General features: G+C 43.3%; 1 protein-coding gene across 5 annotated transcripts in view; it reads right to left on the bottom strand.

Moving 5' to 3' along the window:
* PIAS2 (protein inhibitor of activated STAT 2) overlaps nt 1–4450 on the bottom strand; it is a 32735-nt gene extending 28285 nt beyond the window's left edge. For 2 of the 5 annotated variants that reach the window (XM_057405707.1, XM_057405709.1), the window contains exon 1: nt 4329–4450. In XM_057405707.1, coding sequence (XP_057261690.1) covers nt 4329–4352 — 24 coding nt within the window. In that variant the 5' untranslated portion in view covers nt 4353–4450. The remainder of the gene's footprint in view (nt 1–4328) is intronic. The other 3 variants (XM_057405706.1, XM_057405708.1, XM_057405705.1) reach the window with 2 other exon arrangements.
* Between the last annotated feature and the right edge of the window lie 9218 nt (nt 4451–13668).

The following is a 13668-nucleotide window of genomic DNA, read 5'->3' as shown; positions in this document are numbered from 1 at the left end:
CTTCCCACAGTGGCCCTGAAACTGATTGCCAGGGTCACAGAAATTAGATTTGGCACTGTTGTTGTTTAAACCCAGCACCACATAGCCTCTCGCTTACTCTCCCCCTTTCCCTTCCCACACAGGGGAAGAGAATCAAAAGAATGTGAAGTCAACAGGCTGAGATTAGAACAGTTTAATAACAAAGTAAAATACAGTTATAACAGAAAAAAAAACAAACAACAGTAATGACAAGAGGGAGCAGTAGGAAAAGAAATGAAAGCTATGAACACAAGTGATACACAATGCAACTGCTCAGCACAGGCTGATACCCAGATAGATCAGAGCAGCAATCTGCCCTTCTGGGTAACTGCTCCCAGTTCATATACTGGGCACGACAAGCCATGGTACGGAATATACCTTTGGTACTGGGAGCTAAGTAGCTATAGTGTGTTGCAGGGGTTGAAGCAGCCAAATTCCTTGTCAATAGAGTTCTGGTCCTTTTTCTCCTTTGAGCCACAGTGCTTTTCAGGCAGGTTGGAGCTGCCACATGTAGCTTTTAGCCCTAAGCAAGATATGAACCATATTCAACAACATATCAACACCTAGCAATAGGGCCAGGCTGGTTTCAGCATCCCAAGAACATTCAAAAGTTTTCAAACTTCTAAACACTGCTCTAAATATCCTAGTGGGGGAGATGGGGGGGAATATCTCCTTGATGAGAAAAAGGAAGAGGTATGATTATTAATAGTTCCCATTAGATAGCTCATAAAGTATAGAGGTGGTGGCAATGCTGGGAACAAACCACTATTTTAAAGTGCAACAAAATACCTTAGCCCAAGCCCCAACAGCAATAAACACCAAAACAGGGAATGTATACTGCAAGCAAGATATGACATAATGCCACTTTGAGACCAATACACTGGGTGTGACATGCTGTAGTATGGAATACCCCTTTGGCTAGTTTGGGTTAGGGGTCGTGCCTCTGCTTCCTCCTGGCTTCTGGTGCCCCTCCTCACTGGCAGAGCATTCAACGCTGGAAAGTCCTTTATCAGAGTAAGTGCTACTGAGCAACAATTAAAACAGCCTTGCATTATCAGCATTATTTTCAGGCTAAAGCCAAACCACACCACTGCATCAGCTACTAGGAAAATTAACTATTACAGCTGAAAGCAGGACACACAAGCGTATTTGTTTGCATATAAAGAGATTTTCTTTTTGTCCATAAAGATGAAACTAACACATTACTTCAAAACCCAACTAAACACAAACTATTAGACTGAAGTTCTTATCTTCTAAACTAGGGATCTGCAATGTTTCAAGGATAACATATTATTTGTTTCCAAATTAGAGTCAGGATGTCAGCAGAAACTTAGAGGACCCAAGAAACTGTCTTTCTCTCCAAGCAATAAATACAACCTATCTTCTTAACAGCAGTATTTTGCTGTGATGCAAACTGTAGCTTCAAGCCAAATCTTGATCAGAATTTGCTTGGAGCTGGAATTGTTGTCTCACAGATGGCTCTCACAAGGAGCTGTAGTTCCCCTCTCCTGGGCCAATTCTGTTCAAAATTTGTGTTCACATGCCAAATCTGGCCTCCACACCATACTGCTGACTTCTGTTCCATGTCTGCCTATGCCCATGTAACCCCTTTGACATTCACTGGGCTGCCCATGAGTGCAAATTATGGATAAAGTTAAGAGCCACGTTTAAGAACACAGCTGTGAACAGAAGGTCTGGTAACTGTACCTTAAAAATACAAGAAAGCTACAGTTGTGCTCACCAAAGCTTCTCAGCTACTCACTAATATTCCAGAAACCAGTAAGCTACAGAATTCAATAAGCATTACTAATTAATCAGCAGTTAATCTGAAGGTCTGGAGGGGTAAACCTTATAATAGACATTTTCAGCAATAGCGTGAGAAGCGGTGACTGTGGTTACAGCTGCTTCCGAATCCTTTAAGAAAACTTAAGATTGTCAAAAGGCACAATGTAACAGCAGGTTCCTTTGAGTCTAGTTTCTTTCACTGCAGTCTCTCAGTAATAAACTTTTAGTCACAGTTCCCCAGAACTTTTACTCTGAAGACCCAGACCATAACAATATTCTAACAAGTACTAAAACAATCCCTTGTCCTGAGAGCAGAAAAATGCTGCCCCTACAAGTTTCCCTCATAAACAGGATTTAAGAGACAACTCTCACCTCCTGCCTTCAGTCCTTAACAATATACTAAAATAAATTCAACTGTTTGAATTGCCCCAGTGGCTTTTTACAAGGCAGGTAAAACTCGCATACGAAAGGAAGTTACAATCAACAATAGAGCAGCAAACAATACTGCCATAAAAACGTCTCGTACCTTAACCTATAAAGCAGCAGTTTAAATCATTCCAAAAGGTCAATTAATGAAATCTATTGGTGGGGGAGGGAAGAGTGTCTCTTCTTTGGCCAAAAGCAGAAATAATTGGCGCTATGGAAAAAAAAAAAACCAAACCAAAAAACACAACAAAAAAAAACCACCCAAGCCCTTAAATCTGCAGACCAAGTGCCTGGTATTCAAACAGACACATTCTTCCTTAAAAAGAAAAAATAATGGCAGTAAAGACCTTGAAGACATGAGGCAGTCTACTATATTCTCTTCCAAAAACATCTAGAACTTTCCCAAAATGGACCATGAATTATTATCAGCTAGATGTTGAAGCTTAGAGGGGCTCCAGGCTAACATTCATTTCACAGGCACCCTAGTTCACAAGTAAGATGAATAGGAACACCAAGAGACACTTATCCAGACTAGTATCTTTAACTACTAATACCTGGGGGTTTTTTTGAGTGATGAAAGGGCACTCCTGTAGTTGGCCTGAAATCCTCTTTTCCCTCCATACTTTCTCTGTTACTTCTAGCAAGCAACTCAGGTGTATATATAATTTCAAAGGTATTTTAGGTACCCAATTCTCAACCAGAGTCCACCAGTACTATCAGTACTCAGTACTCTAGATAGTACTACCAGTACTATCTAGATAAGTGATCACAGCACCTGGAAAATGTGGATCACTGCTCTAGCTCAAGCCTGGAGAAGAGGAGCCACATCAAAAAGAGTTATCCCTGCTACAAAGCTTACACCAGGATTTTAGCCACCTGCATAGCTAAAACCCTTTGAGAGACCTTGGAACGTAGCTGAAAATGAGTGAGAACACTAAACAAGAAGATGTACAAACATAAAAAAGTTTTTAAAAAAAAGTTTAAGATAAAATAAGCCAACCCTCCTTAAAACTGAGTTAGAGAACTAATCAAATAAAGAAACTCAATTCTTTCCATGAGATTTTTATAACCAAGCTCCCAAGCTACATTACAGCCACTTCAACCCAAGCAGTGCAAGTGCTGGAACAAGGCTTAAGTGTAAGCGATTCTCTGGCAATTGTGTATTTCCCACTGTTGGCCAGACTACAGTCAACTCAGCCATGAGACCTCCCTGTGCACTGAAGCCTCGCTCACAGCCGTTCCTATTTAGCTGACTTTTATTCCTTCTGTAGGGAAGTCCAGCTCGGGGCAGGGGGGTGTGTTCAGTGTGCATGCAGCATCCCCTCGGCAGCACTTCTGCAGGTGTGGGTGCTGCAGAAGGACAACCTGCTCCTTCTGAACAAAGATAATCACAGATTGCTCACGAAACACGAGGAAAGGCAGAAACGATGCAGTCAGCTCTTTGTGCACACATCTTAAAATACGAAAGGCCACCACACACACACAGAGAAAAAGCTACTACATAAAAGTCCACGACTGAAATATAAAGCCATTGAACTGCAGATAAAACAGGTCTGGAAAAGGAATACAAGATTTTACGCTTCACAGGCGCAGCTCTCCCGGTTAGAAAGCGGTTAATGAATTTTAAAAAACTCAGTAATCATTAGCATGTTCAAGGATCCGGTAATTATTCAGCATTCTCCCTTCGGTTCGCCCCGCTGCGCCCTCCTGAGGCCGCGAGAGCCCGGCCCGTCGCCATGCGAGCCCCAGTACCGGATCAGGGCCCGGCTTCCCGGGCGGTTGGGCCGCATGGAACAGCTTTTAAGATGTCGGGAGCGGGATTGGGGGGGGGGGGGGCAGAACGGCACCGACACCACACGGCGGGAACGGAGAGCGGGCTGGCCGGGGTCCCCCAGAGGAGTGCCGAGGGGGGGGCGCAGTCCAAGGGAGGGTTTCCTCAGACAGCGGTTCCTCCCCGGGGAAGGGCCCCGGTGTTTCCCGGCCGGGCTCACCGCTCCTCCTCAGGCACGCACCCAGGGATGAGGAAAGGCCGAGGGACCGGGGGTGGTAGGACCTCAACCCGCGCCGCCGCCGCCACCGCCGCCTCTCCCCCTCCTCACCCGCAGCTCCTCGAAATCCGCCATTTTCTACCCGCTGCTGCTGCTGCTGCTGCTGCCGCCGCCGTCGCCGGGCCCCGCCGCCACCATCGTGCACCCGGTGCGCGCCCCCGGCACGTGACGGCGGAGGGCGGCTCCGGCGAGAAGCGGGGAAGGGGTGGGACACGGAGGGGGCTCCGTGCCTCCGAGCGGCGGGGCGGCCCTGGAGGGGGTCGGGGGAGAGGGATCGTGAGGTAAAACCCGCCGGTTTCTGTACGTACACACACACCGCGTACCGAGCCGGGCCGCTCGGACCCCGCGGGGCTGAGGTGAAGCGGCGGCTCAGGTATGCAGCGGACCCCGGAGGGGCGTGAAGGCGAGTGGGCCTGCGCCCCTTCAGGGCCGCCGCGCTCCCTCCCGTCATGGGTAACAGCGAGGAGGACGTACTCAGCCGTTAAACATTATTATTATATTCATTTAAAAAGAAGGAAAAACAAATAATATAGCCTCGCTACTGCATTGCGTGAAATGGAAAGGTCAAACTTGCTGCGGTTTTATAGCTTTCTTAGCTTTATCCATCTCATCAAGAACGTTCTCATAATTTGCATTATAACGGTGATGTGACACGTTTTATTAATAAAAAATGAAGCGAAAATGTCACTGGCTGTAAGCTTCAGAACTTGGATAATGGGTTTCCTGCTGTAAGGGAAATGTTGAGACATTTACAGAAAAATAAACATTGAGGTGCAGCTGAGAATATTATTTTCAAAAGCAGCGAGAGATCATTATCTAGTCACAATAATTACCTAGTCACAATATTCAGTTTCATTGGCAACAGTGCCATTAAACCAAACAACCGGTTTATTGCAATAAAATAGAAATGAAAAAGTAAAAACTGAGCCAACAAACAGGCAAACAGCCAAACCAGCCCAAACACAAAGCTGAAGAGACCTTTGGGGGGAAGAGAGGGAGAAGATCTGAAATGCAAAATGTATTTGCCCATATTAACCAAAAGGCAGCAATTTTTGCACAGTCGATGGATTTGGAGTGACACCTACAGCCATAGGACAAGTCAGAGCAAATGTGAGGATGCTACACAAGTTTCTTCATGGGCCAGGGGAGAGGACACATTGGCAGAGTGCTGTGCTAGAGAGGGATTTGGGCAAGCAATGCTAGGAACAACTAACTGAGCTTGTCTAGAGGGTACTAGCACCCACCTAACACAGTGGCTATGGTCATTCAAAATCACTACAAGATCTGGAAATGTAAGAACTAGATAATTAACATAATTAGTAGTAATTTTGCAATGGCCTTCCTTCTCATTTACTACCAGCTAGTCCAAGATAAACCCTTATTTCTGCTAGCCATAACCACAGAGAGCTAGTCCTTCTTTGCATAAACTGATTCTATGCTTGGTCTTGCAGCAGCCATTTCTTTGAAAATTTAAACATAGGGAATTTGCTCATTTTAGACCCCCTTTGTGAGGCATCTGCAGCCTAACAAAGCATGCTGTCTGCAACACCACTGCAGAAGTTGAGCTCTTAAGTCCATCAGATGCGTCTTTTTGACTGCAATTCAGTACCAGACCAAAGGGGCAAGCTGCAGGTGAGGATCTCTTTGATCATTAAAGCATATACCAGCACAGGCTGGACAAAAGCCTTCTCTGAACACACCTTCACATGTTTCTTTCTTCAAATACATTGAGACAGCCATCAAGTGTTCAGGCTCATGCCAGAGCTTGGCGTTTCTTCCTTACGTACACTCACTTCATAACGTCTTTCAACTTTCCCATTCATCTCATCCCAAACATCCACTAGCATAAAACAGACCATACTTTGTATTTTAACACCTCACATGTGCAAGATGAATTTACATATTATCCTAATTCCTATGCTTGACAGTCCTCTCTTCATCATATTTTGTTCTCCCATAGTTTTCCCTTGCAGCCTGCCTTCTACTCAACACAGGGGACATGCCCACAAAAAAAAACAAGTACTCAATACTTACATTCCTCCCCAAGCTTTTTCCTGGGTCCTATCCACAAAAGCTCAGGCCTAGCCTCTCCCACTCCATTAACTTATCTCCACACCAAGATTTCGTCCAAGTCTCCCTCCTTTATTCTTTTCAGTACTTACAGTCAGTCTCTCCTTTTGTTCTAGTTCTTCAAAATCTCACTGTTTTTTCCAAGAGTCTTCACACACGTCAACTCCAGACTTGCACTCCTCAGTTAACCACACCATTTTAGCAGCTTACCAAACTTTCAACCTCTCCAAAAATATCTCTTCCTACCAAACTTTCAAAAGACTTACCTCCAGTATTGGCACTTCAATGGTCCATACTTCTGCTGCTTCTTCTTACTCCCCTGCTTGCTGTAATTCTTCCTTTCTCTACACTCCATCTCAGAATCCTCTGTTGCAGCTCCTGCAGCATTTCCCACTCCCTCATTTTCCTGGTTTACAGGACAAGCATCAACATCCAACCCAGAACTAGCCATTGTAGGAACAGACAACTTGTTTTCAAAGCAGTCATGCTTTTATGTGAGAGGCTGTTACTGCAGCTATTCCTGTGCTTAATTTTATCCCATTAGGCCCTAGTTAGGGTAACAAGGGAGCCTATAGGTGCTAATCACTCTGCTCCCTAAATTGAGTTAGGCTTGTTGGGGAAAGAAAACCCACCCAGAACATCTGATCTTCTAAATAAACTCTCCCTACTTCCCACAAAACATGCAACAGTTAAAAAAAAAAAACCACAAAACAAAACCAAACAAACCAAAAAAGCCTAACAACCCATCCTATAACTGCTCTCAGCATTGCAACAATTACACTCATCAGCATTACACCTCAGCAACCTCCTGTGCTGCTAATGGACAACTGGATATGATTTGCAAGCAGTGAGAAAACTGGAGGGGATCAGCTGAGATGAGTAGATTTTATTTGTGTATATGTGCACTGTTTTAAGGAAGGAACTTTACAAGGTCAGCTGGAGGCCAGCCTTAGGCTTCTCCATCATCTTTCCTAACCCAGAGCCATTTACTTTTTAATGTAACACTACAGGAAGTGGATGGCAAAAATGTGAAGGGGTGGTGCTGAGTGCCATGCTCTCTAGAGCCGTCACAGAATCTTGGAATCGTGTAATTGCTTAGGTTGGAAAAGACCTTTAAGATCAAGTCCAACTGTTCCCCAGCACTGCCAAGGCTACTACTGAACCACGGGGGTTGGAACTAGATGATCTTAAGGTCCTTTCCAACCCTAGCTATTCTATGATTCTGTGTTACTAAGGGCCTCGTACATGGTTTGTGAACATGTCTTGTCTACATGGTTTGATTCCACCACTGTCCTGGGCAGCCTCTTCCAATGTCTGATCACCCTTTCAGGGGAGAATTTTTTCACTTGTGCAGCTTGAGGCCGTTTCCTCTTGTCCCATCCCTTGTTCCTTGGGAGCAGAGCCCAGCCCCTCCTGGCTTCATCCTCCTGTCAGGCAGTTGTAGGCAGCCATCAGGTCCCTCCTGACCTGGAGTTGGACGTGGGGCGTGGAGGTCTCGGAGTCACCGGGATGATGTCGGTCCTGCCTCTTAAGGGTGGGCACATGCAACTTCCATTTCTGGTTTCCCTTCCCTTTGCAGGATGGAAGTGCTTTTGTCCTGTTCGCCTCTCAGCGCAGGGCCTCTTGCTGCCCCCAGGTCTTGTATTTGCATGGTTATAGTAGGAGCACATACAGCGAAAGGGGACAAGTCCATGTTCCTTCCCCCTTCAGCTTCTTCCCACAAGTTAAGGCTGTACTGCCTCGCCATGCTTTTATCCAACGGATCCAGGAAGCCCAGAAGCAGCAGTTTTCTGACTTTCTTAACCTGTTCTTTTGCTTCCATCTGCTGGTCAAATATAGCCAGAGTAAGACAGACTGCAAGACTGTTGAAAACCTGTCCCACAAAGGTGTTGGGTGCTTTGAATGCATACAGTAAATCCACGTTCCTGCTGTGTATGAATGGGACAGGATCGGTTAGTTTGGGGAGGGGGTCCTAGGCTGAGTTTTAGGTTATGCCGGACTCTTAGATTAATAGGTTATAGATATACCTGACAACAGGAGCCTACAGCAGTATCCTTCTGAGCCCTAAAGTAGGTTCAGATCACAGCCACTGAGAATGGTGATCTAAGGTGTGGTATTGAAATCGTGTTAATGTGCAGAAGGAAAATGAGAAAAACGGGACTGATTAGTAACTTCACCAATGGTGATTTGGCTGGCCCTGGTCCCAAGGATGGTTTTGACTGCTAAATGCAGAAACATTTTTGAGACTAGAACCTGGCGCTCAAGAATCCTTCCCTGTGAGTTCTCTCACTGGATATGGGTTGGTTTGCTTTGTAGTCTGGCTTCTCTGTAGGCTTTTGGCAGGACGGATGTGAAGATCAGAGTTTATATTTGGGGTACAGAGTACAGGGAGTTATTCGCAGAGAGGCAGAAGTTTGGAGCCTGCTTTTTTAAAGTCAGTCAGTGTCTAAGGAACAGCCTGAAACTACAAAGAGGTTACTTTAATTATTGCTCTAAGGTTCTTGACTTCTGTGGAGGGAGCCTAGGTATTTAATTTCTGTTTTCTGAATCCCAGTATTGCAGTGCAGTATGTAAAAGTTAGGCTGCTACATTTTTAATTTGTAGCAGTAAATAACTCAGTCCAGTCCTATCCTAAGTTAGTCCTATCCTTATTTGTACTGCATTTTCCCATTGATCTGTGTTACAGAATGGAAATTATTATTTTCTAGTAATTATGATGGAAAAGTGTTTTAAGAAATAAATTCCATTGGAAATACAAATTCTTACATGCATTAAAACTCTGTAGCTGTTTACAGTTACTATCCAGTGTAGTTTTACAGTCTTTTTTGTGAGGCATTTCACTGTTGAATATGTCATATGTTCTGCAAATCGGTCTTGACAAGTAATATTATTGTGAACTGCAGTACAGTTCTTACAAATGAGTGGGAGAGTTAATGCTTGTTAATTAATTTGTGAATTCAACATCTTTAATTTGTATTGTTTAATAATTCACCATACTTCATGTCAGTTAATTTTTATGTGTTCATAACATGTATCACTTCAAATTAGTGAAGTCTTGACAGCATAAAACCTGGCTTCATCAATGTTCCTCTTGAAAAAGGGAGATAATAGTGATCCATGAGTGTCTTTTAGCATTGAAGCATGACTTAATGAAAGATGGCATGTAAATATTGGAATGAGTGGAGAAATTGGAAGGTTTCTGTTTTCAGAGCACAAAACTCAGACTGTAAATATCTTTACGTTTTAAGTGTAACACCTTCCATATGCATCCTAGTGTAATTACTAGGACAGCTGTAACATCTGTGTGAACTTTCTGTATGTCTTTAATTATGAAAGCTATTTGTAATCCTTCTTGAGAAACTGCCAACTCTTATTGTTTGTAGCAAGTTTGTATAATTTGGAAGAGAGAAGAAAGTAAAAAAGTGCCTTTTCTTTGTGCTGGGAAATTCTGTTCACAGGCAGCCAAGTTACACGTTGGCCAAAACTCACCATTTCCCTTCTCTGCTTGTGTTTCTCAAGAAATACTGTCAGCAATCCAAACAATAATTGAACGTCGGCCTTCAAAGGAGCCTGACGAGGCTGCAAATATATCATATTAGGGGCTAGGGGAGAGGGAAAGCTGTGGGAAACTATGAAAGTCCATCATGCCTCAGTGACTCTCTCTACCCTGATATGATGCCAGTTTGAGGAAGCCTATACTTCGCAGACATCTGGGGATCTCAAAGGCAAAAGAAGAAAGGGACAATGCATGTATTATTAGACTACCCTGTGTGACTGTAGAGCAAACTTCTTGCCTCTTGTCTGAATTCCTAACCACAGATCCCTTCTTGAATTCATCTTGACTGCACCAGTTCGATGTACAAGGGCACAGCACTACAGTAACACAGAATCCCAGACTTGTTTGGGTTGGAAGGGAACTTAAAGCTCATCCATTTCCAACCCGTACCATGGGCAGGGACACGTTCCACTAGAGCAGGTTACTCTAAGCCTCATCCAACCAGGTCTTGAACACTGCCAGGGATGGGGCAGCCACAGCTTCTCTGGGCACCCTGTGCCATCACTTCACCACCCTTGCAGGGGAGAACTTCTGCCTAAGAGCTCATCTCAGTCTCCCCTCTGGCAGGTTAAAGCCATTCCCCTTGTCCTGTCCCTATAGGAGCTTGTCCAAAGCCCCTCTCCAGGTTTCTTCTTGTTCATGTTTCCGAGCTTACTTACTCTGTATTTTTTTTTCTTCATTCTATCCAATATATTAATGCAGAAATACAGAATCAAATTATAATAAAGCATTATAGGGTTAAATTAATCTTTCAGTATTTAATGGAATTATGCAGGAGACCAGATTGATTTATAATGTAAATGCATTTTTGTAAAAGGTATGGGAAAAACTGTGCAAACAATGGCATTTAAAGATGCGTAGCTCTAATAGTTTAATTTTAAACAGCTCAAAGAAAGGAATACATACACTTTTGTTAAGCTGGAAATAACTAAAATACACTACAAGTGTTGGAGCTAATTAGTTAAGTGCTCAACTCTTTAGTTTTTAAAACAAGATCACACTTAAGTGCCTTAAGCTTTTATTAATTGCATGGACCCCAAAATCCCCTATAGTAATTGAAAATTTAATTACATACATTTTTTGTTCTTTTGAGAACGGAAGCTTATTAAACTTTAAACATTTAAACATCTATTGAAACACCAGTGGCTATAAACAACATGCAATTCTAGATACTAATTAAACAGGAAGGCTAAATCACTATAAAGCTAAACAGAATTTTAAGTAACTTTGCACTTATAAGTGCTCCTATTTTTTTCATGCTGTATAAGATTTACCATTTCCTCTCTAAGCACAGCAGAAGTCCTGGGCAGTGTTATAAAATCATAGAATCATTTTGGTCGGAAAAGACCTTCAAGATCGTCAAGTCCAACATTACCCCAGCACTGCTGGCTCCCCACCAGTAAGCCATGACACTAAGGGTCTCATCCAGTGTTTCAGGCACATTGTTATGTGGACATACTTGCAGTGGGGGTCAGTCCCTAGACAATAAACTGGAGTCAGGACAGGAGATCCTATCTCATTGGCAGAGTGGTCTTTTGGGTGGACAGCTGAAGCTACTGGTGGCACTGACACATGCAGAGGTTCATCTACTTCATGGAAAGAGTACATGGTAAAATAGGAGTGGTGAATGGCTGGGAGAGGTGGCTTTCTGAGACTGGTCAAGCACCACTGACTCTCAAGACCTGTAATTTTGTAAGGCCCTTAATTTTTTGTTTTATAGAAACCTCACAGAACTGGGACTGGATATACTAGTATCTTGGTTCTCTTTTTCAGATCCAATCTCATGGAATTCTTTGTTATCAACAGGTTAACATCCAGCTAATTTTCTTTGAACACATATCTGACCTCTCAAAATTAGCCATTGTTGTTTGCATTCTTATTAACAAGAGATAAAGACAGAATGTACCTCTCTGTCTAAACTCTGTTCTGATTTTTAGATGGGTCTCTCCTTTGATGTAAAGGTTCACTTTTGTTTCTGCTTGGTCAACAGAACAAGAACATTACCAGGTTAAGGTTGAAGTGGATTGCTCATGGATAGGCACAGCATTATCCTATACCCAAAGCAAATCTCTGCTTACAGTATTTGAGATGCTGCCCGTCACTGTAATTTCAAATGCCCTGAGGGATAGCAGAAGTAACCTAGTTGGATGAACAGCAGCAGAAGATACACCAGAATACAAATTCTTTTCAAGGAAAGTTCCAAGCATGGATTGTGAGCCCTGTCAGGCAGATGCAATTCATCTCATGTCAGAGTATTAATGTAAATACTTGAAACGCTTGATGTGTTTGTCTTCTGTTGCAACCATTGTGTTCTCACAGTATGTTTTAAATATTCAGAGTAGCTGTGATCTTGCCCTTTGATATGTGAGTAAACACAACAGCTAATTTTTCTCAGCATAAAACAGCAGAAGCAGTTGCATGTAGAACATACAGGTGGGACTGTCCAGGAGTGATGATTCCAGCTTCCTTCTTGCACCTCCAACTCTGCTTCAGAAGATTCAGATCATCCAGGAGAAATGGTAAAAGGTCCACAATTCAAAATCTGTTTTCCAAACACCAAAGAACAGTAGGAAGGAAAAGATCCTTTCCCAGGAGTAAATGTTTTCTCTTTGCTAATGACGGTTCTCAGAATTGGTTCATTTCTTGTTGCAGCACCTCTCATGAGCCTATCTAGTTCACTCAAGCATTTACACGGCACTCTTACTCCCCCAAATGGTTTAAAACAATCATCTCTGTACCACTGCTGAAAGGTAAATGGTCTTGTAGCTTCTTGTGGAGTCAGAAGCAGAGTGACCACATAACTTTCAGGAAGGGGGTATCAAAGGTCGTAAAGGCTAGAAGTGCGATATGATTTCTTCCCTTTTCTGCAGCTAGTTTGAGTTTTATCACTAGAAAACCAGAATGAAGATTCTACTAGTCTTTTTATTTGTAAGTGAAATGCAAACGCACTTTCCACTTCCCAGGAAACACTGGTAAAAGCAAACCCCAGCCCTTTCTTCTTTGTGTCACTAGATGGCCCCACGTCTGAAGCAGGCATCCCAGAAAACACCTGCTAGACGGAACTTTTGCCTGCTCTACCCAGTGCTTTTTACAGGTTGGCAAACACACGGAGAGCTATTAGTTTTAAAATAAAACAATAGCTGATTGTGCTATCTCAAGTGTTTAAATCGGCAGCAGAGCACTATATGATACCCACTGCTGTGTCCAGAGCAGAGGGAGCAGGTAGGTCTAATCTGACAAAGGAGCAGCATGCAAAAAGATGAAAGTTGGTTTTGCAGCAAATTACATCACCCAAAAGCACCTTTGCACCTTAATTCTTCAGTATCTGCAATTTCCAATAAAGATGCTTCCTTCAAAGAGACCAGGAAGGATAGAGAAATTGTCTTTCCATGTGAATATTTCTTTTAGGCATCTTGTGGGATTTAAAAACAAGCCCAGTACTAACTCTTTGGCTTGTTTGTGTGCCAGGCACTGTCAGAGAGCAGCAGAAGCCATAGATACAGATGCTGGGGCTCTGCTTCCAGTATGAAGAGGACAAAGATTTGTGGGTTTGTCACCTGTAGTTTCCTAACATTTGGGCTAGGCTTTTTCTTGGGAATGGATGCAGGCACTGATTGATTTGGAACAGAAGGGAGGGAAACTCGGTGGAATTGGGAGTCTGTGTATGCATTGCTGTGCAATGTGATGAAGTATATACGTATGTGCTCTGCAATCAACAAAAACTACTGCTCTTTCCCTGTTCACTGAACCCTTTCATGCTCACAC

This window comes from Pezoporus wallicus, unplaced genomic scaffold (assembly GCF_028554395.1).
Source record: "Pezoporus wallicus isolate ANWC-B61680 ecotype Strahan unplaced genomic scaffold, APGP_CSIRO_Pwel_v1 scaffold_13428, whole genome shotgun sequence".
Classification (NCBI taxonomy): Eukaryota; Metazoa; Chordata; class Aves; order Psittaciformes; family Psittacidae; genus Pezoporus; species Pezoporus wallicus.
This window is presented reverse-complemented; position numbering and strand designations above follow the sequence as displayed.